The following is a 22,112-nucleotide window of genomic DNA, read 5'->3' as shown; positions in this document are numbered from 1 at the left end:
TTGAGAAAAAAGGAGCTAATGAACTACCTCCCCATAGGGAGTATGATTGTCCGATAGAATTGTTCTCCGGTGCTCCTATTCCTTTTGGTCGCATCTATCCAATGTCTGAACCGGAACTAGTTACGCTCAAGAACTATATCGACGAGAATCTGGCCAAGGGATTTATAAGACCCTCTACATCACCTGCCGGAGCAGGTATTTTCTTTGTTGCTAAAAAAGATGGTGGCCTTCGCCCCTGCGTGGACTATCGCGAGATCAACAATATAACCATCAAGAACCGTTACCCTTTACCTCTAATATCTGAACTTATGGAACGCGTTCGCTCTGCCTCTGTGTTTACCAAAATCGATTTACGAGGAGCCTACAACCTGGTCAGGATTAAGGAGGGACACGAGTGGAAGACTGCGTTTAGATCACGATATGGTCACTTTGAGTATTTGGTGATGCCTTTTGGATTATGTAATGCTCCTGCTACCTTCCAACATTTTATGAACGATGTATTCAGAGACATGTGGGATCAATTTGTCGTTATCTACCTGGATGATATTTTAATTTACTCAGAATCATTACCGGCCCATCGAGAACATGTATCCAAGGTATTGATGCGTCTCAGAGAGAACCAATTATATGCCAAACTTGAGAAATGCGTTTTCGAGACTCAATCAGTGGAATTTTTAGGTTTTATTTTGTCTCCTACAAGGGTCGAGATGGATCCAAAAAAGATAACCACGCTCCTTCAATGGCCCCCTCCTACAGACAGGAGAGGAGTTCAAAGATTTGTGGGTTTCGCTAATTTCTACAGAAAGTTCATCAGAAACTTCTCTAAAGTCATTCAACCAATCACATCACTCACGTCCATCAAAAGGAGGTTCGTTTGGACTGAATCTGCACAAAGAGCATTTGAGTTTCTAAAGGAGAGATTCACTTCGGCACCCATATTGATTCTTCCGGTACCACAACGACCATATGTACTCGAGGTAGATGCGTCTGATTCTGCGATAGGAGCAATCCTCTCCCAAAGAGATGAGTCAGACAACCAACTTCACCCAGTCGGATTCTTCTCTCGTACACTTAACCCTGCGGAAAGAAACTACGGGGTAGGGGAGAGAGAGATGCTGGCTTTGAAACTGGCACTGGAGGAGTGGCGACATTTATTGGAGGGTACTCTTCATCCCATCACTGTTTACACGGATCATAAGAACATGGAGTTTTTTAAGACTGCCAGACGCCTGCAACCCAGACTTGCCAGATGGTCTTTGTTCTTCTCCCGCTTCCAGTTACACATTACATATAGACCAGGTTCCCGTAATACGAAGGCTGATTCGTTATCCCGTATGTTCGAGAGACCCACATTACCCTCCCATGACGAGAACACTGTATTACAATCAGGACATTTTCTAACGCTAACACGTTCTCTATGGGATGAACTTCGTTCTCTCTCCTCCCACCTAAATCCATCTGATTTCCCTCAACTACAGTGCCGAGGAGGGTTGTACTATCACAAAGATGCAATTTACACTCCTCCTGAAATACGTCTTACGATATTGCAACATTTTCATGATACCCCTGCAGCTGGACACGGGGGCATCACACAGACTATTGACCTAATTCAAAGAACCTTCTGGTGGCCTGATCTCAAGGAAGACGTTTTTAAGTTTATACGATCCTGCAATATATGTGCTCGTTCCAAGGGTTCTCACCATAAGCCTGCAGGTTTTTTGTGTCCTCTGCCAGTACCGGTGCGGCCATGGTCCGACATTTCCATGGATTTTATCACGGATTTACCTGAATCTAATCAACACACCACTCTTATGGTGGTCGTCGACAGATTTTCGAAGATGGCTCATTTTATTCCTGCAAGACACTTACCCACATCGGAAGAAACAGCTACCTTTTTTGTGAAAGAAATTTTTCGTCTTCATGGTCTACCTGAAAATATTGTTTCTGATCGAGGAACACAGTTCACGTCACGAGTCTGGAAGGCTTTTTGCGAGGAATTACACATACAGCGTTCTTTATCTACTTCATTTCACCCTCAGAGCAACGGACAGACAGAACGAACGAACCAAACTTTAGAACAATATCTCCGTTGCTTCACGTCTCACCTACAAGACGACTGGTATCAACTCTTACCACTGGCAGAATTTGCCTACAATAACCATATTCATTCCTCGATACAGATGTCCCCCTTCTTTTCTAACTATGGCTTCCACCCTTCCATGCTTCCTGGCTCCCCCATCTCCAGTGCAGTTCCTGCTGTAACCAATCAGATCTCGAGGATGACTAATATTTATCGGGACTTACGTACCACCCTTATCAAATCTCAACAACGTTACAAATTCCAGTCGGATAGACACCGTAGTGTCACACCTGCATACAAACCTGGGGACAAGGTATGGTTATCCACTAATCACCTCAAATTAAGTTGTCCCTCCAGAAAACTAGGACCCAGGTTCGTGGGTCCCTACACAATCCTACGAATCATCTCTCCCGTGGCAGTTGAACTAACGCTCCCCCCTTCTATGCGGATTCACCCAGTATTCCACGTATCCCTTGTGAAACCATGGATTGAGAATCCTTTTCCAGGTAGACACCCAGATCCTCCTGCTCCCATCGTCGTCGACGAATCTGATGAATATGAGGTTGAGCAGATTATGGACTCCAGAAGATACAGGGGTCGTCTCCAGTACCTCATAAAATGGAATGGATACGAAGTGAATGAAAATTCTTGGGAGGATGCCAGGGAAGTACATGCCGATGAATTGGTACAGGACTTTCATTCCCTTCATCCTCACAAACCAGGTCCTTTGAGAGCCCGGAGGTCTCTCTTTAGGGGGGGAGACTGTCACGATCCGGGACGGTCTCGTCCCGAACCGCAGCGGAGCCATTCTCCCGAGTACCCGCGGATAGCGGGTACTCGCCACTTACCTTCCCCGGTGCCCAATCTTCGGTGCCCGCGTCCGGCGGGCACTCGGGGTCTGCTACTCCCCATGCCGCCCCTCCAGAATAGGGAGGAGGAGCACGCACACATACCACGCCCCCTCCCTCTCTCTATGCCTCAGTAGAGATCATGCTGCACGCACAGCTCCACGTCATCAGCTGGGGGCGGGGCTTGGAGAGGCGGCAAGTTTAAAACCTGAGCACTGACACTCATTCAGTGCTCGGTTGTTGTTCCCAGCTGAGCTGTTCCCTGCTGCATATTGAGTTTACTCCTGTTTTGGTTTGTTCCTGGCTACTCTGATATCTCCACTCCTGACCCGGCTTGTCTGATTACCCTCTCGTTGCTGACTCGGCTTGTTCCTGTTTACTCTGATTTCTCCACTCCTGACCCGGCTTGTCTGAGGATCTTCCTGTTGCTGATCCATTGCCTTACTCCTGACTACGTTACCTTCTCCATTCCTGACCCGGCTTGCTCAACTATTCTTTGGACTCTGTCCGAACCGTTCCTGTTGCTACCTTTCCTGCATACTGGATTCCTTACCTGCATTTACCAACAGAAACATTACACCCGGCTTGTCTGAGGATCCTCCTGTTGCTGATCCATTGCCTTACTCCTGACTACGTTACCTTCTCCATTCCTGACCCGGCTTGCTCAACTATTCTTTGGACTCTGTCCGAACCGTTCCTGTTGCTACCTTTCCTGCATACTGGATTCCTTACCTGCATTTACCAACAGAAACATTACAGTGTGTCTTGTGTTTTATTGGGGGTTTGGGAAATTGGAGATGGTTTAACCTCCTGGGTATGGACAGTGCAAGGGTTATGGCCCTTTCTCCAATGGTGGATGCTAGGGTGGTGAGACGGTGGCCGCGTTTGTGGAAGAGATCCAAGCTGGAGATGATCTACATTTCAAGCTTTTTGGTTCATCTATACATGAAGGCCAAAACAAAGAAAATGCTTCCTTTTATTCATTTTTGGGAGGTGGTTGTTTTGGGGTTCAATGGGTTGTTGATATCCTAAAGGTTCCTAAGAAGTGCTGTGGGACAGCTATTATAATTTGTTTCTTTTCCTTTTTTTCTGAAAAGGGTGATCAGGTATAACATTGTGTCAATACTAAATATGGTTGTTTGGCCTCCAGGCGAAGGCCTAGCTCAGTGTCATTGGCTATTTATGTTTTCTTTCTTACGTGGAACCAGTAAGATTTCGTAACTGGAAAAAAGTTGAATGGATCAGGTAATCGTTGAGCGATAGGAGACAGGAGGTTGTAGTTAATTGTGTATATTCAGAAAAAGGATCGGTTTTGGGACCCGTACTTTTAAAAAATTGTAATAGTAATATTACAAAAGGTCTTAATGATAAGGTATGCTTTTTGATGATGATGTAACAGGGTATACAAACATTCCTGGTGGAACAAGTCAAATGGTGTAGATTAGAAGAATGGTTGAGAGCGTAGCAGCTACATTTTAATGTTGACAAATGTAAAATAATGCACTTGGGATGTAAAAATCCTCAAGGAAGCATATAGCATTGGGGACTCTGTTCTCTCAGTAACAACAGAAGGACGTAAAGGTAAGCAGGCAATGAAATAAAGCGTCAGAAAAGGAAAGCAGAGTGAGGGATTGTATAAGTAGAAGCATTTGTAGCAGAGCGAGGTAGTTATGCCACAGATGTCTGGTCAGACCTGTTTTCAGTATGGCTCTGGAGACCACATTTCCTTCTGGAGCGTGTTCAATGAACAGCTACTAAAATGGTAAATTGCTCACAGGATAAAATATACAACGAACGACTAAAGGATCTCAATATGTAGGGTTTGGGGGAAGAAAGAAATAAAAAGTTACAGAAGCATTTTTATACAAAGTACAGGAGGGAAGTTTATATCAAGGTAGGAGAGATGTTAGAATAAGAGGTCATAATCTAAAACTAGAGAGTCAAAGGAAGTTTTACTTTACAGAGAGTGTGGTAGATAAATGGACCAGCCTCACATTAGAAGTGGTAGAAGCTAATGCAGTAGGGTAATTTACACATGCATAGGATAGACGGGACGAATGGTTCTTATATTTTCATGCCAACATTTGCCTGTAACTATTTCATCAAACTTAAAAAAAATCAACAGATTCCTGATTAATATTTTTTGCCAATTCTATCCTGCTTGCAGCACACGAGAGGTTTATAAACATGGGAATTTGGAATAGCGGTTTATTCTATTGTATGCAATGCTATTGTATGTAATGCTAAAATTAAGGAGCTGCAAAAAGCGGTGAATGGCTTTGAAGAGAAGTATATTATTCACAAAGACATGATTTGTTTATCAATTAAAACCGATTATGTCCCTTTTATTCTCTCCGTCTGCTATATAGAATTACCCGATATAAGTATACTGCTTTTTCTCATCTCAGGCTTTGCGGGAAAAGATTAGTGTTCTGTTACTGCACCTAAAAGTTTTGTCTTCTGGTAGGAATTACTGCCATGAAGTGGTGAAATAAGTCTTAAGTCTCTCTTGATTCCCTGTCGGCATTGAGGCTAAACAATGTTTTTGTTTTTTTTAAAGAAAATACAATTTGGAATTCTAATTTTTTTTAAACACACAGAAAATTATCTTATGAAATATTTTTTTTTTTAATTATAATTGTGTTTTAGTTTTTCTGTTAATTCTGTAATTAATAATTTTGTATATTTCTTATAAATGTTTATTTTTTCCCATGCCATGTGAATAGCCTTCGCTTGCCAGTGTCACCAAGAAACCAGTCAAGGGTCACAGAGTTCATTCTTCTGGGAATCGGAAACCTTGACAGAGCCAACATTGTTCTTTTCGTTTTGTTTCTAAGTATCTTCCTTCTTACAATAGCTGGAAATGTTCTTATAATTCTATTGGTTTTGTGCAGTAATCACCTTCAGTCCCCCATGTACTTCTTCCTCAGTCATCTTTCTTTCGCTGACATTTTACTCTCAACAAATACTGTTCCCAACATGCTTGGTGCCATCTTACTGGGTGGAAAAATAATAACTTTACTTGGATGTTTAACCCAATTTTATATCTTCAGTGGCACAACTGTTACAGAATGTTTTCTGCTTTCAGTGATGTCCTATGATCGATATCTCGCTATATGCAACCCCTTGCGCTACACTTCAATCATGAGCTATAAATGCAGAATTTACCTTTCCACTTGGCCTTGGATGGTAGGTTTCCTTATCAACCTAACAGCCGTCATACTTATTTATAACTTTCAGTTCTGTGACGGCAACATCATCGATCATTTCTATTGTGACCTTTCTCCTCTCCAAAAACTTTCATGCTCTGACACTTTTCTTACAGAATTTATAGTCTTTATTTTTTCCACCCCTATATTTATTTGTCCGTGTGGTTTCATCATCGTGACTTATGTCTATATCTTTCTTACGATACTCAGGATCCCTTCGACAACTGGAAGACAGAAAACCTTCTCCACCTGCAGTTCCCATCTACTTGTCGTGGGCACTTTCTATGGGACATTAATAACTAAATACATGATACCTTCTATGGGTCATTCTTTGCTTGTGAATAAGATTATTTCTCTACTTCATACTGTGTTTACCCCCTTACTTAACCCTGTAATATACAGCTTAAGAAATCAGGATATTAAGGCTGCCCTGAAGAAGACTTTTGTAGGCTAGAAACACGATGATTTTCATCACCTAAATTAGCTTCACGTCTTTATTGCTATGAGGTGCAAAATGGGATGTAGGATCATATGATTCATATTTCTATGTAAAGTCACCAAAAATAAGAGATTATCTGCATTGGGAAGGAGCAGAAAAATAATTATTTTTGAGAAAAAAAATATGATTTTGGAACCTTGAAAAATATGTTTTTTATTTCGTGATTAGTCTTTGGGGTGGTTAAGTCATGTTTTTATACACTGACTATACTATTTTTCTGCTGTATTTTTCATTTTATCCTACTTTTTCCCAGTATCTGCGTTTAGAGGCAGCTCAAAAATATGTTAAATGAGAAATGTTTTTGATTTAAATATCATATATATATATAAATGTGTATAGCTAAATGTCTATATCCTGATACTTTGTTTATATGCGTTATTTATTCCATTTTTTTTACTTATTCTATGAACAATTAACATAATGAAACCCCCAAGCTTACTAAGTCGTCCAGGTACCACACGACTGCATGGAAGCCTCCCACCACGAGTTCCGCCAAATGCTCTCTCAGCTGCATTAACCTCCTAGATACCTGGTAAGTTTTCACAAAGAGCCCATCCCCTGACAACTTAAGCTGGATGGGCTTCCCCACCAAGAAGAAACAGGGCCTTTTTAACATCTTCAGCCATCCCCAAATATAATAAGGTAGACCTAAGCTCCGAAATATGAACCCCACCAACATGAAACAAAACTGGGCCAAACCCCTCCAGGGCTACAAAACTTACCATAAGTTTATTCACTTTCCCTGACTACACTCCATCGCTTCTGCACATGCTGGTGGCACTTCTTCACCCTCTTCGGGCCCTGAGGCAATCCTGGGGGTCAAGTGTCAAGGACGGATCCTTCTGGTAGGCCTCTTCGGAACGTTGGCCTGGCTGAACATTGGGCCTAGCTACTTCCTCAGCCACTCTGTTTCACGATGCAGAGCCGCCTACCAACACCCTCCAGCATCTTCTTCACCTCAAGATCCATGCTAACCTGCACGGAAGACAAGAGGGAAGAAATGGGGGAAAGAGAAAAGGCCTACGGACAACGAGTGACAAGGAGGCACGCAAACAACAAGATTTTAGTAACATTATCACTCAATTAATATTTTACTGAATCCTGGTAGTACATTTCATTTCTAAAGCAATGCCATAGTAGTTATGTTAATTTTTAACTATTATTTTGCTAGGAACCATGTTTGTAAAAAGAAGGAAATAAATATTTACAAAAATATTTAAAGTACACAATATACAAAAATATAATGCAATCACATATACAGCCCCATCAATATATCATTATCATAAAAAATCAGTTGTTGATCCAAAGTTGAATTTCAAAATCAGATTCCCCTTATTTAAAAACACTGCTGCTCCACCCCAAACAAAAAAAAAAAAAAAAGATAATAATCAAGTTAAATTCTTAGTCGAATGAGCAACAGGCAGTCCATGCAGTGTCTTTTAAGGCAGACTATGGTGGCTGGGCCATAATGGAAACAATGAATGGGAGAGGGTATGTATGTATGTCAGCATGAGTGTGTATGTATGAATGGATGTGAGCATGGATGTCTATGTCTAAGAGTATGTGAGCATGGAAAGCTATGTATAAGTGTATGTGAGCATGAGTGTCTATGTACTCAACATATGTACTCTATGTGAGCAAACATGAATGTGTACGTTTATGTGGGCATGGATGTTTATGTATAAGTGTATCTGTGTTAGTGGTGTGAGATACAGTATATGTTAACATGAGTGGCATCAGAAGGAGTGTGTGTGTGTGTGTGTGTTAGAATGAGTGTGTACGTGTGTTTCAGTGAGTATGATTAAGTGTGTATTATCTGTAAATTTGTGTAAGTATGTTTACGTATGTTTACATATGCCAGACTGTAGGTTGGAGGGGCAAGGGGTAAAGAAGGCCCATACAAGCTGTCTGGGAGCAGTGATGGCACAGATAAGCTGTTTGAGGACAATAATGGCACAGCCCAACTGCTTAGGGACAATGATAGCACAGAATGCTGTTTGGAGGCCAAGAATTTGGGGCAAAGATGGCACAGGCAGGCTGTTTGGGGGTTAGGATGGTATTGATAAGCTGCTTGGGGGCAAAGGTGGCACTGTGGGACATGTTGCTTGGTAACGTTGGGGGCCTGAAAATATTATAAAAATAATAATTATGCCTATTGTAATGCCCTCCGCATCACAAAGTCCAGGGACAAAGAGAGTGGGGGGGGAAGCACAGGATAAGCAGGTTCTTGCCCCTCCAAAGGGTTTTTTCACATAGATTATGGTAAAGTTAACTTTGTCCTTATAAGTGTAAAATGATCATTATTATTGTAATTATACACTGCAATGGTCATGGGATGTGTATTGAAATACCCAGGGCTTTGAAAAACCCTTTCTGAGGTGTGCCAATAGTATAAAATGTGACTGCAGAAAAACTGGGTGGCATTAATGCCTTTTCCATGCCGACATTCGGCATCAATCCTAAGAAAAGCAACAAATTCTGGATTTCTCAATACTACTGCGGCACTCACGAGCTTTATAATATTGCATTTTTTTGGTAAGTGTAAAGCATCAAATACAAATGTGTACTTTTTGGTATGTAAAAAATATGGAGTTGCAGAAAGCTGTGAATCACTTTAAAAGATCATAAGCCATCAACTTTTTATTCCGTTATGGTGTCGGGCTAAACAATGTTATGGATGACTGTGTCTGATTTATAGAAGGTAAGAACTTAATCAGACAATTCATATAACACATATCATTGTAAAATGTGTTTGTGACGTAAATTTAGGCTGCATATTTAAATCCTTTTTAGTTGCCAATTGCAATTAAAAGCAGCAAGCACATTTCTAGAAAATATGAAAATGAATGTATTAAAAATGAATGCTCAGAATTACAGAAATTGGAGAAATATCAACCTCCAGGTGTGAATAAACGTTTCCTTTTTTACATTTTCAAACATGTACCATTTAAAAAAAACTTAAATTCTACTACAAGTTTTATTAAACATTAAATTCACATTAATTCACATTAATTCACACAATCCCCAATCAAACCTCTATATATTATATATTATATATAGGTGGTGTTAATACTTCCTCCCACTGTCATAATTTTACACACACACACACAAAAAAAACATTTTTATTATAGCCATTGGTTACTTTTTAAAATGAACTCATAATTTTGCATATATTTCTTAGATTTATTATGTGAATAACCTTCGCTCACCAATGTCACCAAGAAACCAGTCAAGGGTCACAGAGTTCATTCTTCTGGGATTCGGAAACCTTGACGGAGCCAACATTGTTCTTTTCATATTTTTTCTAAGTATCTTCCTTCTTACGGTAACTGGAAATGTTCTTATAATTCTATTGGTTTTGTGCAGTAATCACCTTCAGTCCCCCATGTACTTCTTCCTCAGTCATCTTTCCTTCTCTGACATTTTACTCTCAACAAATACTGTTCCCAACATGCTTGGTGCCATCTTACTGGGTGGAAAAATAATGACTTTACTTGGATGTTTAATCCAATTTTATATCTTCAGTGGGGCAACTATTACAGAATGTTTTCTGCTTTCAGTGATGTCCTATGATCGATATCTCGCTATATGCAACCCCTTGCGCTACACTTCAATCATGGACTCCAACAGCCAAGTTTACCTTTCTACTAGACTTGGGCACCAGGGGGCTCTTCGTGTTCGTCTTCGTGCTCGTCTTCGGGGAAAAAAAAATCTTCGTATTCCGCGAATATTCGCCCGTTCCTGTCTTCTCTTCGGGCGAATATTCGCGGACATTCTTCGTGCTCGTTTAATCTTCGTTTTCCTCCTGGTTGCCTAGCAGGGGTTAATACGGGGTTAATAACACATCACAGCAGCAGCAGCTGCCGTGAAGGTACGTGTGTGCAGCTCTATTGGTCGTTTCGGCAGGGGGCTGGTCTGGCATCAACGAGTGAATTGCAGAACTGCAGAATGCACTTCATTCGTTGATGGCAGGCGAGCCCCCTGCCGAAACGACCAATAGAGTTGCACACACATACCGAGGTGTACTGTCCATAGATGTTTAATAAAAGAATAGGGAATATTTTACATTTTTAAATTGATTTTGGACCACTTTACATGCCTAACATTTGCTACCTATTTACAATGGCATACTTTGCAACAACCCAACTTACTTATTGGACAGGACTGGAAAATAGCAGGACTGTCCACCAAAATCTTGGGTGTGTTGGCAGGTATGCTGATGGAAAAATGTTGGACAAGAACTAAAAAATAGCTTAGGGTTAATGTACGGTTATGTTTAAGATTAGTAGCAGTGCACTGGTTTGGTTAAAGATGGATTATGTCTAAATAATAATAATTTAATTTTAATGTTTTTTTAAAAAAAAAAATAGGGGTTTATTTAAATGTATTTTAAAGTTAGATTTATTATTTAGTACTTGATTATATTTATTAAATGTTTATAGTAGCGTTACCTACCGAGCTATAACTACCTATGTGTATTTGCATTTTGCATACCTAGTTTAGCTAAATTAGATGGGACAGGACTGGAAAAAAGCAGGACTGTCCCTGAAAAAGTTGGGTCTGTTGGCAGGTATGTGGATGGAAAAATGTTATAGGGTGAAGTGTGAGTTATAGTGTTAATGTAATGCTATTAGTGAGTGAAGGCCAGGGCAAATAACAAGGAAAAGGTCCTTGTGTTTTGTGCATTGTAAGTGTGTGTGTATGTGTGTTATGTGTGATGTCACTGTGTGTTATATGTGTTATATGTGTTATTGTGTGTGTTATGTTTGGTTGGTTGTGTATCAGAAGGAAAATAATGAAATGGAAAAGGAAATGGGAAAGGCAAATGAGTGGGCAATTGGCGACCCGCTCACCTGTTTCACCCCAGGGCAAAGCACCCAAACACTGTCAGTCTTAGACGTTTGGCAGCAGACTTCCAGAGCTCAGACACAAGGCCCTAGCGTAAGCTGGCCACTCCGGCGGAGGTAGCAGGCGTTGCCACACCGCAAACAGAGGCAGCCAGGGGGGAGAAACTGCCCTTACCATTAGGGACATTTTGGGCATGACTCTAGCCAGGAAGCGAACTGGCAGAGAAGAGATGCTGGCACCACCACCAGCAGCAGCATTGAAAAGGCGAATGAGTGGGCAATTGGCGACCCACTCACCTGTTTCACCCCAGGGCAAAGCACCCAAACACTGTCAGTCTTAGACGTTTGGCAGCAGACTTCCAGAGCTCAGACACAAGGCCCTAGCGTAAGCTGGCCACTCCGGCGGAGGTAGCAGGCGTTGCCACACCGCAGACAGAGGCAGCCAGGGGGGAGAAACTGCCCTTACAATTAGGGACATTTGAGGCATGACACTAGCCAGGAAGCGAACTGGCAGAGAAGAGATGCTGGCACCACCACCAGCAGCAGCATTGAAAAGGCGAATGAGTGGGCAATTGGCGACCCACTCACCTGTTTCACCCCAGGGCAAAGCACCCAAACACTGTCAGTCTTAGACGTTTGGCAGCAGACTTCCAGAGCTCAGACACAAGGCCCTAGCGTAAGCTGGCCACTCCGGCGGAGGTAGCAGGCGTTGCCACACCGCAGACAGAGGCAGCCAGGGGGGAGAAACTGCCCTTACAATTAGGGACATTTGAGGCATGACACTAGCCAGGAAGCGAACTGGCAGAGAAGAGATGCTGGCACCACCACCAGCAGCAGCATTGAAAAGGCGAATGAGTGGGCAATTGGCGACCCACTCACCTGTTTCACCCCAGGGCAAAGCACCCAAACACTGTCAGTCTTAGACGTTTGGCAGCAGACTTCCAGAGCTCAGACACAAGGCCCTAGCGTAAGCTGGCCACTCCGGCGGAGGTAGCAGGCGTTGCCACACCGCAGACAGAGGCAGCCAGGGGGGAGAAACTGCCCTTACAATTAGGGACATTTTGGGCATGACTCTAGCCAGGAAGCGAACTGGCAGAGAAGAGATGCTGGCACCACCACCACCACCACCACCACCAGCAGCATTGAAAAATTGGAAAGGCGAATGAGAGGGCAATTGGCGACCCGCTCACCTGTTTCACCCCAGGGCAAAGCACCCAAACACTGTCAGTCTTAGACGTTTGGCAGCAGACTTCCAGAGCTCAGACACAAGGCCCTAGCGTAAGCTGGCCACTCCGGCGGAGGTAGCAGGCGTTGCCACACCGCAGACAGAGGCAGCCAGGGGGGAGAAACTGCCCTTACAATTAGGGACATTTGAGGCATGACACTAGCCAGGAAGCGAACTGGCAGAGAAGAGATGCTGGCACCACCACCAGCAGCAGCATTGAAAAGGCGAATGAGTGGGCAATTGGCGACCCACTCACCTGTTTCACCCCAGGGCAAAGCACCCAAACACTGTCAGTCTTAGACGTTTGGCAGCAGACTTCCAGAGCTCAGACACAAGGCCCTAGCGTAAGCTGGCCACTCCGGCGGAGGTAGCAGGCGTTGCCACACCGCAAACAGAGGCAGCCAGGGGGGAGAAACTGCCCTTACCATTAGGGACATTTTGGGCATGACTCTAGCCAGGAAGCGAACTGGCAGAGAAGAGATGCTGGCACCACCACCAGCAGCAGCATTGAAAAGGCGAATGAGTGGGCAATTGGCGACCCACTCACCTGTTTCACCCCAGGGCAAAGCACCCAAACACTGTCAGTCTTAGACGTTTGGCAGCAGACTTCCAGAGCTCAGACACAAGGCCCTAGCGTAAGCTGGCCACTCCGGCGGAGGTAGCAGGCGTTGCCACACCGCAGACAGAGGCAGCCAGGGGGGAGAAACTGCCCTTACCATTAGGGACATTTGATTCATGACACTAGCCAGGAAGCGAACTGGCATCGAAGAGACACTGGCACCACCACCAGCAGCAGCAGCAGAATTGGGAAAGGCGAATGAGTGGGCAATTGGCGACCCACTCACCTGTTTCACCCCAGAGCAAAGCATCCAAACACTGTCAGTCCTTGGCGTTTGGGAGCGGACTTCCAGAGCTCAGACACAAGGCCCTAGCGTAAGCTGGCTACATTGGCGGAGGTAGCAGGCGTTGCCACACCGCAGCAAGTGCAACCAGGGGGGAGAAACTGCCCTTACCATAAGGGACATTTGAGGCATGACACTAGCCAGGAAGCGAACTGGCAGAGAAGAGACACTGGCACCACCACCAGCAGCAGCAGCAGCAGCATTGGAAAAGGCGAATGAGTGGGCAATTGACGACCCGCTCACCTGTTTCACCCCAGGGCAAAGCATCCAAAAACTGTCAGTCCTTGGCGTTTGGGAGCGGACTTCCAGAACTCAGACACAAGGCCCTAGCGTAAGCTGGCTACACCGGCGGAGGTAGCAGGCGTTGCCACACCGCAACAAGTGCAACCAGGGGGGAGAAACTACCCTTACCATCAGGGACATTCGAGGCATGACACTAGCCAGGAAGCGAACTGGCATTGAAGAGAGACACTGGCACCACCAGTGTAAAAAAATTTTTTTTAAAAAAATTAAATTAATCAAATTATTATTATTAAATATATTAATTAAGTAGCACTGAAGTGAGGATGAAGTACACAGTGAGAAATGGCAGGCTAAGGCTTACCAGTCTCACACAGAACAGAACAATCTCTCTCTGTAACGCTCGGATGCAGCACAGCAGTGTTGCCAAAGCAGTCACAGCGAAAAATGAATGGATCTCTCAGGCAAGCTCTGGTCTTATAAAGGCGCCTTCAGAATTCAAAAAACAGCAGCACAGGCATTGGACGAGACCCTTAGCGTTACGTCACAAGAGTGAGCTGATTGGACAGACGAGGATCAGCTCACTCCTGTTTGAAATTTTGGCGGTTGCGCGGCAAAAACGAAGACGATCACGAAGAATCTTCGATTCTTCGTGATTGTGAGTCTTCGTCTTCGCCTACGGTTTGCCGGCACTGTATTCTGTTCTACGTTCCTTCGGAACGAACAAAAAAACGGCCTCTTCGTGCTCGTTTTCATGTTCGCCCGAAGACGAATGCACAAGTCTACTTTCTACCGTTCCATGGCTGTTAGGCTTTATGCTCAACCTAATATCTGTCATACCTATATCTAACTTTCAGTTCTGCGACAGCAACATCATCGATCATTTCTATTGTGACTTTTCTCCTCTCCAAAAACTTTCATGCTCTGATACTTTTCTTGCAGAATTTGTAATCTTTGTGTTTTCTACTCCTATATTTATTTGTCCGTGTGGTTTCATCATCGTGACTTATGTGTTTATCTTTATTACAATACTCAGGATCCCGTCCACGACTGGAAGACAGAAAACCTTCTCCACCTGCAGTTCTCATCTACTTGTCGTAGGGACTTTCTATGGGACATTAATAACTAAATACATGATACCTTCTACAGGTCATTCTTTGCTTGTGAATAAGATTATTTCTCTACTTCATACTGTGTTTACCCCCTTACTTAACCCTATAATATACAGCTTAAGAAATCAGGATATCAAAGTTGCCCTGAAGAAGACTTTTGTAGGCTAGAAAATCAAGCTTTTCATCACCTAAATTGGGTTGACATCTTTATCGCTATGAGGTGCTCTAGAAAAAAATGGGATGTAGGATCATATGAATCACATTTCTATGTGAATTCACCAAAAATATGAGATTATCTGCATTGGGAGGGAGCAGAAAAATAATTATTTTTGACAAAAAATAAAATGAATTTAGAACCTTGAAAATTAGAATTTTCATTATGTGATTAGTCTTTCAGGGGTTATGTCACGTTTTCATACATCCAAATCCAATCGATATTATATATCTATATATATATATATATCCTGATACTGTGTTTATATTTTTATATCTATGCCATTTTTTTACTTCTTCTATAAAATTTTTGTTAATCATTATTTTGGCGTATTTATATTCTGTATGTTACATAAGGAACAGTATTTTTCATAGAAAAGATATGATGAACCATAAAGTAAATAACATTTTTACATAATCATGATTGTTGTTTCTTTTAATGTCATTTTTTCATTTAAGTTTGTTGACCTTAAGACAGTGTGTAATGTATTTGTGTTATTTTTTAAAGACAGTTTATTTTTGAATATTTAGCTATTTATGTTTTCTAAGAGACAATGAGAGATATATTTGTCTGTTTCCAAAGCATACATTTGAATTAATCCATTATAGTAACATTATCACTAAATTATTATTGTACTGAAAACTGGTAGTACATTTCAGTTCTAAGCATTGCCATAATAGTTAATTTTTAATTTTGTTTGCAAGACCCTGTAAAACGAAAAAAATATTTCAAAAATAAAATACACAATATACAAAAATATAATGCAATCACACATAAAAACACGCATTAACCCAACGCTGAATTTCAGTATCAGTTCCCCTTAAATCACTGCTTCACCACCAAAAAATAGATAATAACCAAATCCTTATATATATATGAGCATGCATGTCTCTGCATAAATGTATGTGAGCATGAGTGTCTATGTATAAGTGCATGTGAGCATTGATGTCTATGTATTTGTGTAAGTGGTGCGAGATGGAGTATGTGTTAGCATAAGTGACGTCAGAGGAAGTGTTTGTGTGTTAAAATGAGTGTGTGTGCTTTAGTAAATATGAGTAAGTATATACTGTATGTTATCATGTGTAAATTTGTGCAAGTGTGTTTAGATATGTATGTAGAGTGTATGTTGGAGGGGGGCCAAGGGGCAAAAAATGCACAAACTGTTTGGGATCAGTGATGGCATAAACAAGCTGGTTGAGGGCAATAATTGCATAGATCAGCTGCTTGGAGGCAAAGATGGCACAGATATGCTGTTTTGGGGGTTAGCAGTGGAATAACTAGAAACCACATGGCCCTGATGCAGAAATTTCCCCAGGCCTCCCCAACTTCACCCAGGGTCATGTCTCATAGTGACATCCTAACCCCAAAATAGTTTGTTGGTGCTTCCTTTGCTTCAGCTTGTCAGTCCCCCCAAACAGCTTATCTGTGCCATCTTTGCCCCAAACAGCTGTTCTGCGGCATAATTGCCCTCAAACAGATTGTCTGTGCAATCATTGCCCCCAAACAACTTATCTGTGCCTTCTTTGCCCCTCTTTCAACATACACTCTGGCACACATATGTAAATAGATTTAGGCACAAATTACACACACTTACTCATACTCAACACACACATACACATTCATTCCAACACACACTCCACCTCACCCCACTTACACATTCATGCTCACACACACACAAACACACTTACACATCCGTGCTCACACACACAATTATACATCCATGCACATACACACACAATTACACATCCATGCTCACACACACTTATACATTGACATCCATGCTTACATGCATACATTTATACAAACATACCCCTGCGTCCCCGTCCCCACTTACTTCTCACCTCTTCTGCAGCTTTCTTTTCGGCTGCTGAAACACTGTGACAGGAACAACTGGTCGCAGCGGTCGCCCCGGGCCCCCTGTCACAGGCATGGGCCGTGTCGCAGTTGCGACCACTACAACCTCTGTAGTTAAGCCACTGGGGATTAGGATGGGTCTGATAAGCTGCTTGGGGGCAAATGTGGCACTCACAAGCTGTATGGGGCCAAAGGTGACATTCACAGGATGCTTTGAGGCAAAGGTGGCACTGAAGGACATGCTGCCGGGACCCTGTGGTTACAAGTTACACCCCCTGACAGTACAAGTTAAGTTTTTATTATTAAAAAAAAATACTTATTGTAACACACTCCCCATCATAAAGTCCTGAGACAAAGAGAGTGGGAGAAGCACAGGATGAGCAGGTTTGAGCCCCTCCAAAGGGTTTTTCATGGATAGGTTATGGTAATAAATACATAAATAAACGAATAAACAAACAAACTTTTGGAATAGTTTAGTTGTACTTACAAAGTTAACTTTGTCCTCATCAGTGTAATAGAATTGTAACTTATATAATTAAACTCTGCAATAGTAAAGGAGTGTGTATTGAAATCCCTAGGCATTCAAAAACCCTTTCTGAAGTGTGCCAATGGTATAAAATGTGACTGCAGAACAACTTGGTGGCATTAATGCCTTTTTCCATGCCGACATTCAGCGCTAACAACAACCATGAGAAAAGAAACAAATTATGGATTTCTCAATACTACTGCGGCACTCAAGAGCTTTATAATAATATTTTTTGGGGGTAAGTGTTAAACATCAAATATAAATGTGTATTCTTTGGCATGTAAATTTCTGTGGATTTGGGCTTGTTATTTATTTATTTTTGTACATTATATTTATATTCTTTTTCAGTTGCCAATTGCAATCAGAAGCAGCAGGCTTCATGAAAATGAATGTATTTTATTGTTTGAAGACCACATAGTACTTACATTTGTACAAAAGTACAAACATTTGAGAAATCATATCCACTATCTACCACCAGGTTTAAATAAAAAATTGCCTTTTTACATTTTCTAATTTAAAAAAATAAAATATTATACACATTCCTAATTCACACAACTATGTCTTTCCCAATGGATAGATAGACAGATAGATAGACATATAGATAGATAGATAAATAGACAGATAGATAGACATATAGACAGATAGATAGACAGATAGACAGATAGATAGATAGATAGATAGATAGATAGATAGATAGATAGATAGATAGATAGATAGTTATTGGTGATGCTGTAAATTCAATATTCATATTTTTTAGATTTTGAAAATTGATTTTCCAATGTCACATGACACGCTCGCCAATGTCACCAAGAAACCAGTCAAGGGTCACAGAGTTCATTCTTCTGGGATTCGGAAACCTTGACGGAGCCAACATTGTTCTTTTCATATTTTTTTTAAGTATCTTCCTTCTTACGGTAACTGGAAATGTTCTTATAATTCTATTGGTTTTGTGCAGTAATCACCTTCAGTCCCCCATGTACTTCTTCCTCAGTCATCTTTCCTTCTCTGACATTTTACTCTCAACAAATACTGTTCCCAACATGCTTGGTGCCATCTTACTGGGTAGAAAAATTATGACTTTAGTTGGATGTTTAACCCAATTTTATATCTTCAGTGGGGCAACTATTACAGAATGTTTTCTGCTTTCAGTGATGTCCTATGATCGATATCTCGCTATATGCAACCCCTTGCGCTACACTTCAATCATGGACTCCAACAGCCAAGTTTACCTTTCTACCTTTCCATGGCTGTTAGCTTTTATGCTCAACCTAATAGGTTTCATACCTATATCTAACTTTCAGTTCTGTGACAGTAACATCATCGATCATTTCTATTGTGACTTTTCTCCTCTCCAAAAACTTTCATGCTCTGACACTTTTCTTGCAGAATTTGTAATCTTTGTGTTTTCTACTCCTATATTTATTTGTCCGTGTGGTTTCATCATCGTGACTTATGTCTATATCTTTATTACAATACTCAGGATCCCGTCCACGACTGGTAGACAGAAAACCTTCTCCACCTGCAGTTCCCATCTACTTGTCGTGGGGACTTTCTATGGGACATTAATAACTAAATACATGATACCTTCTAGAGGTCATTCTTTGCTTGTGAATAAGATTATTTCTCTGCTTCATACTGTGTTTACCCCCTTATTTAACCCTATAATATACAGCTTAAGAAATCAGGATATCAAGGTTGCCCTGAAGAAGAATTTTGTAGGATAGAAGCTTTTCATCACTTAAATTGGTTTCACATCTTTATTGCTACGAGGTGTCTTAAATAAACTGGTGATCTAGGATCATATGAATCAATACCAGACTGGGTGCTGCAACATGCGACCAGCAGTGGATATGCCCAGCCACACGCTATAAAAAGGTAATGTGGGGTCGCTCATGTCCATCCATTGGCCATCATGCGGTCACTGGACTTAATGTGCCTTAAGGGTTGCCTGATAAAAAGTCGGCTTCTATGTAAAAGTATGAGTTATCTGCATTGAGAGGGAGAAGAAAAATAATTTAAGTAAATATTTTCGACAACAATAAAACATTTTTGTAACATTTGTGTCACATTTTTTTTATGTTTTCCTGCTGTATTTTTAACATCATCCTTTTTTCCATTCTTAGACTTGTAGACTCTATGCTATTGGAATAAAATCAATATAATTAGTAATCAATATTAAAAAAGTGAAAAAAAAATGTTAATGGCTTAGCTGATACTTTGTTAATACTTTTTAGTTATTTAGTTTTTCTTACTTTTTAATCATTATCATTTTTTGAGTACATTTTATGTATTTTTATTTTTATCTTTTTAATTTTGGGGATATTTACCCCGTTCATTACCCTATAGATGTGTGGCAAGATTATCTTTAGGATGTACTTCTATGTCTTGGCTTTTTCACAGAGGCACCTCACCTCCCTGCTGATGCAGTCTATTGACAGCCTGGACTCCCCCTGTCAGCAGAAGAATACTATGTAACAGCGTTTGGCTCTTTACGTAAGCAATGACTGGGCATTCCCTTTCGGTAGGGGTCATTGCTGACATCCACCGCAAGGTCACCGGACGATAGGAGAGACTCAGCAGGATCTGTGTAGACCTTGTGTGGATCTTCAATTGCTCCCCCTGCTGGCTGGTCACACCGATGCGATGAGCAATGCAAGGATATGGAAACCTGCTTGCTGATCACAGTGCGATCACTGCAGGGTGATCAGAGGGAAGATTATGAGAAAAGTGTTATTTTTATTTTATTTTTATTTTTTTTGAATAACCTATTCGAGCCAGATTTATCCTGGTTCTCTCCACAATCAGAGGACACAAATGTCCTCTCCACTCAGGTCAGGTCTAGAGTAGCAACACCCAAGAATTCATTGCTGAACACACCAAAATATCCATTTGATTAAATATATAGCCCTTTAAGTGCCAGAGTGCTCAATACACCCTTTTGCATACAAAGAAAAATGGGTGGTTAATGTCATTAGTTGAAATATATGTATGGGTAACCATGACTTAACAAGTAGTAAATAGCATAACATTTCGGCTTACAGAAACAAATATTTTGTTACCTAGCACGGATTATTACAGACATCCGATATCTGTCTCTATTGCTAAACCAAGGCCATTGGAGTGGGGTACCCAAGGAGCAGAGAAGTCGTAGGCGGGGTACGATTTGTTCGCAGGATTTGGGGTAATAGTCATATCTGGGAACTTCCCAGGGCAGGCTGCCCAGAGACCTTCCTGTTCTGAGGGTATGGCTTCATTGAAGGACAGGACCACCACACATGAGGGCATGGCTAATGTTGCAAGTAGCGTGGTTAGCAATGCGAGATTCGTGGCTAGTTTCAGCTAGGGATCAGGCACGGCTAAACCCCACTCCCTTGCCATGGGGAAAAGAAGGAGGCTGATTTCATATGCCTAGATATATGCATATGATTAGCAAAGGTAGACAACACAAAACTTAAAACAAAAATAGTTTACAGAGCACAGTATAACATAGCATTTTTTTATAAACAATCAAAAAGATGTTTCGTAAATAAATGACAAAAATGAAAAAAGTAAAATGAATAAAAAGAATTATAAATTGCCAATTGAGGTGGAAGACTTAATCAACCGCACGTTCATCAAGGTACAGAGTACAGGGTAGAGGGGCCTTCAACATTTCTTTTTGTTTCACATACCCCCTTAAACCTTGTCATAGGATAGGTGAAGTAAGAGAACGATCCACTCATTCGTTTCAGCATTCTATTTGTACCCGTGGTACACTCTAATTTTCTTTTTTAATTAAGGGGATCATCCACTCATTCTATTTGACATAAAGACCCACGGTACACTCTAATTTTCTTTGTAATGATCATTGTTCATTCCACAGGTTAACCGCGTAGGAGATCAAGTAAAATTTTTACTGAAAAATACTTTAAAACGGAGTCTACAGGGCAAGCAAATTTGTTTTACTATAATGATAGGATGGTAATTAGTATGACAGCCAGGGGCCGCACAGGGCATTCTCCTATGATTTGTGCAAAAATATAAAATGCAAAGCTGGGACCCGCTCTCGTTATTCAAACATTCACCTTAAACGCTACAGAGCCGTATTTGTGACAATTTATTATTAAGCAAAGAAAGAAAAAATAACCAGTGGGTTTTTTTTCCAATAACCTTTAAAGTCTGGAGGTCACGGATAGGATTTTTTGGTAAGTACCAAATTAGCCAGAATCCGGAAGTCAGCTATGGATCCGTCTTTTGTATTTTATGTTTTTCATTATAAAACTTACTCATTTTATAATTATTTTGAAAGAAAAGTGTACTGTATACACCTTGTTGACTGATGAATAAGTATAAATAAGAATACTGTACCATTTACAGGTCAAAAAAGCTTTGTAAGCTAGAAATAAATACCTAGAATTATTTATTTCCTTGCATAATTCCTCAATTTTTTTATTATAAAAATCAAAATGTAAATAAAAATCATGCCTTTCACCAAATCATGCCTTTTACCTCTGAATAATTCACGACTATGTATATTTTAGAATAATTTATATTTTGGGACAGTTTGACAGACTGGG

General features: G+C 41.1%; 1 protein-coding gene across 1 annotated transcript in view; it reads left to right on the top strand.

Annotated features, from left to right (window-relative positions):
- LOC149277019 (uncharacterized) overlaps positions 1 to 22,112 on the top strand; it is a 45,781-nt gene that overhangs the window by 1,030 nt on the left and 22,639 nt on the right. Inside the window, exon 2 of the mRNA XM_089503148.1 lies at positions 121 to 459. Within this exon, the coding sequence (XP_089359274.1) occupies positions 121 to 459 (339 nt within the window). The remainder of the gene's footprint in view (positions 1 to 120; positions 460 to 22,112) is intronic.

The sequence above is a fragment of the Sceloporus occidentalis genome, unplaced genomic scaffold, assembly GCF_023333645.1.
Source record: "Sceloporus occidentalis isolate IW3139 unplaced genomic scaffold, rSceOcc1.0.p SCAF_221, whole genome shotgun sequence".
In the NCBI taxonomy this organism is placed as follows: Eukaryota; Metazoa; Chordata; class Lepidosauria; order Squamata; family Phrynosomatidae; genus Sceloporus; species Sceloporus occidentalis.
Note: the sequence above shows the minus strand (reverse complement) of the source record. Positions and strands in the feature narration are given on the sequence as shown.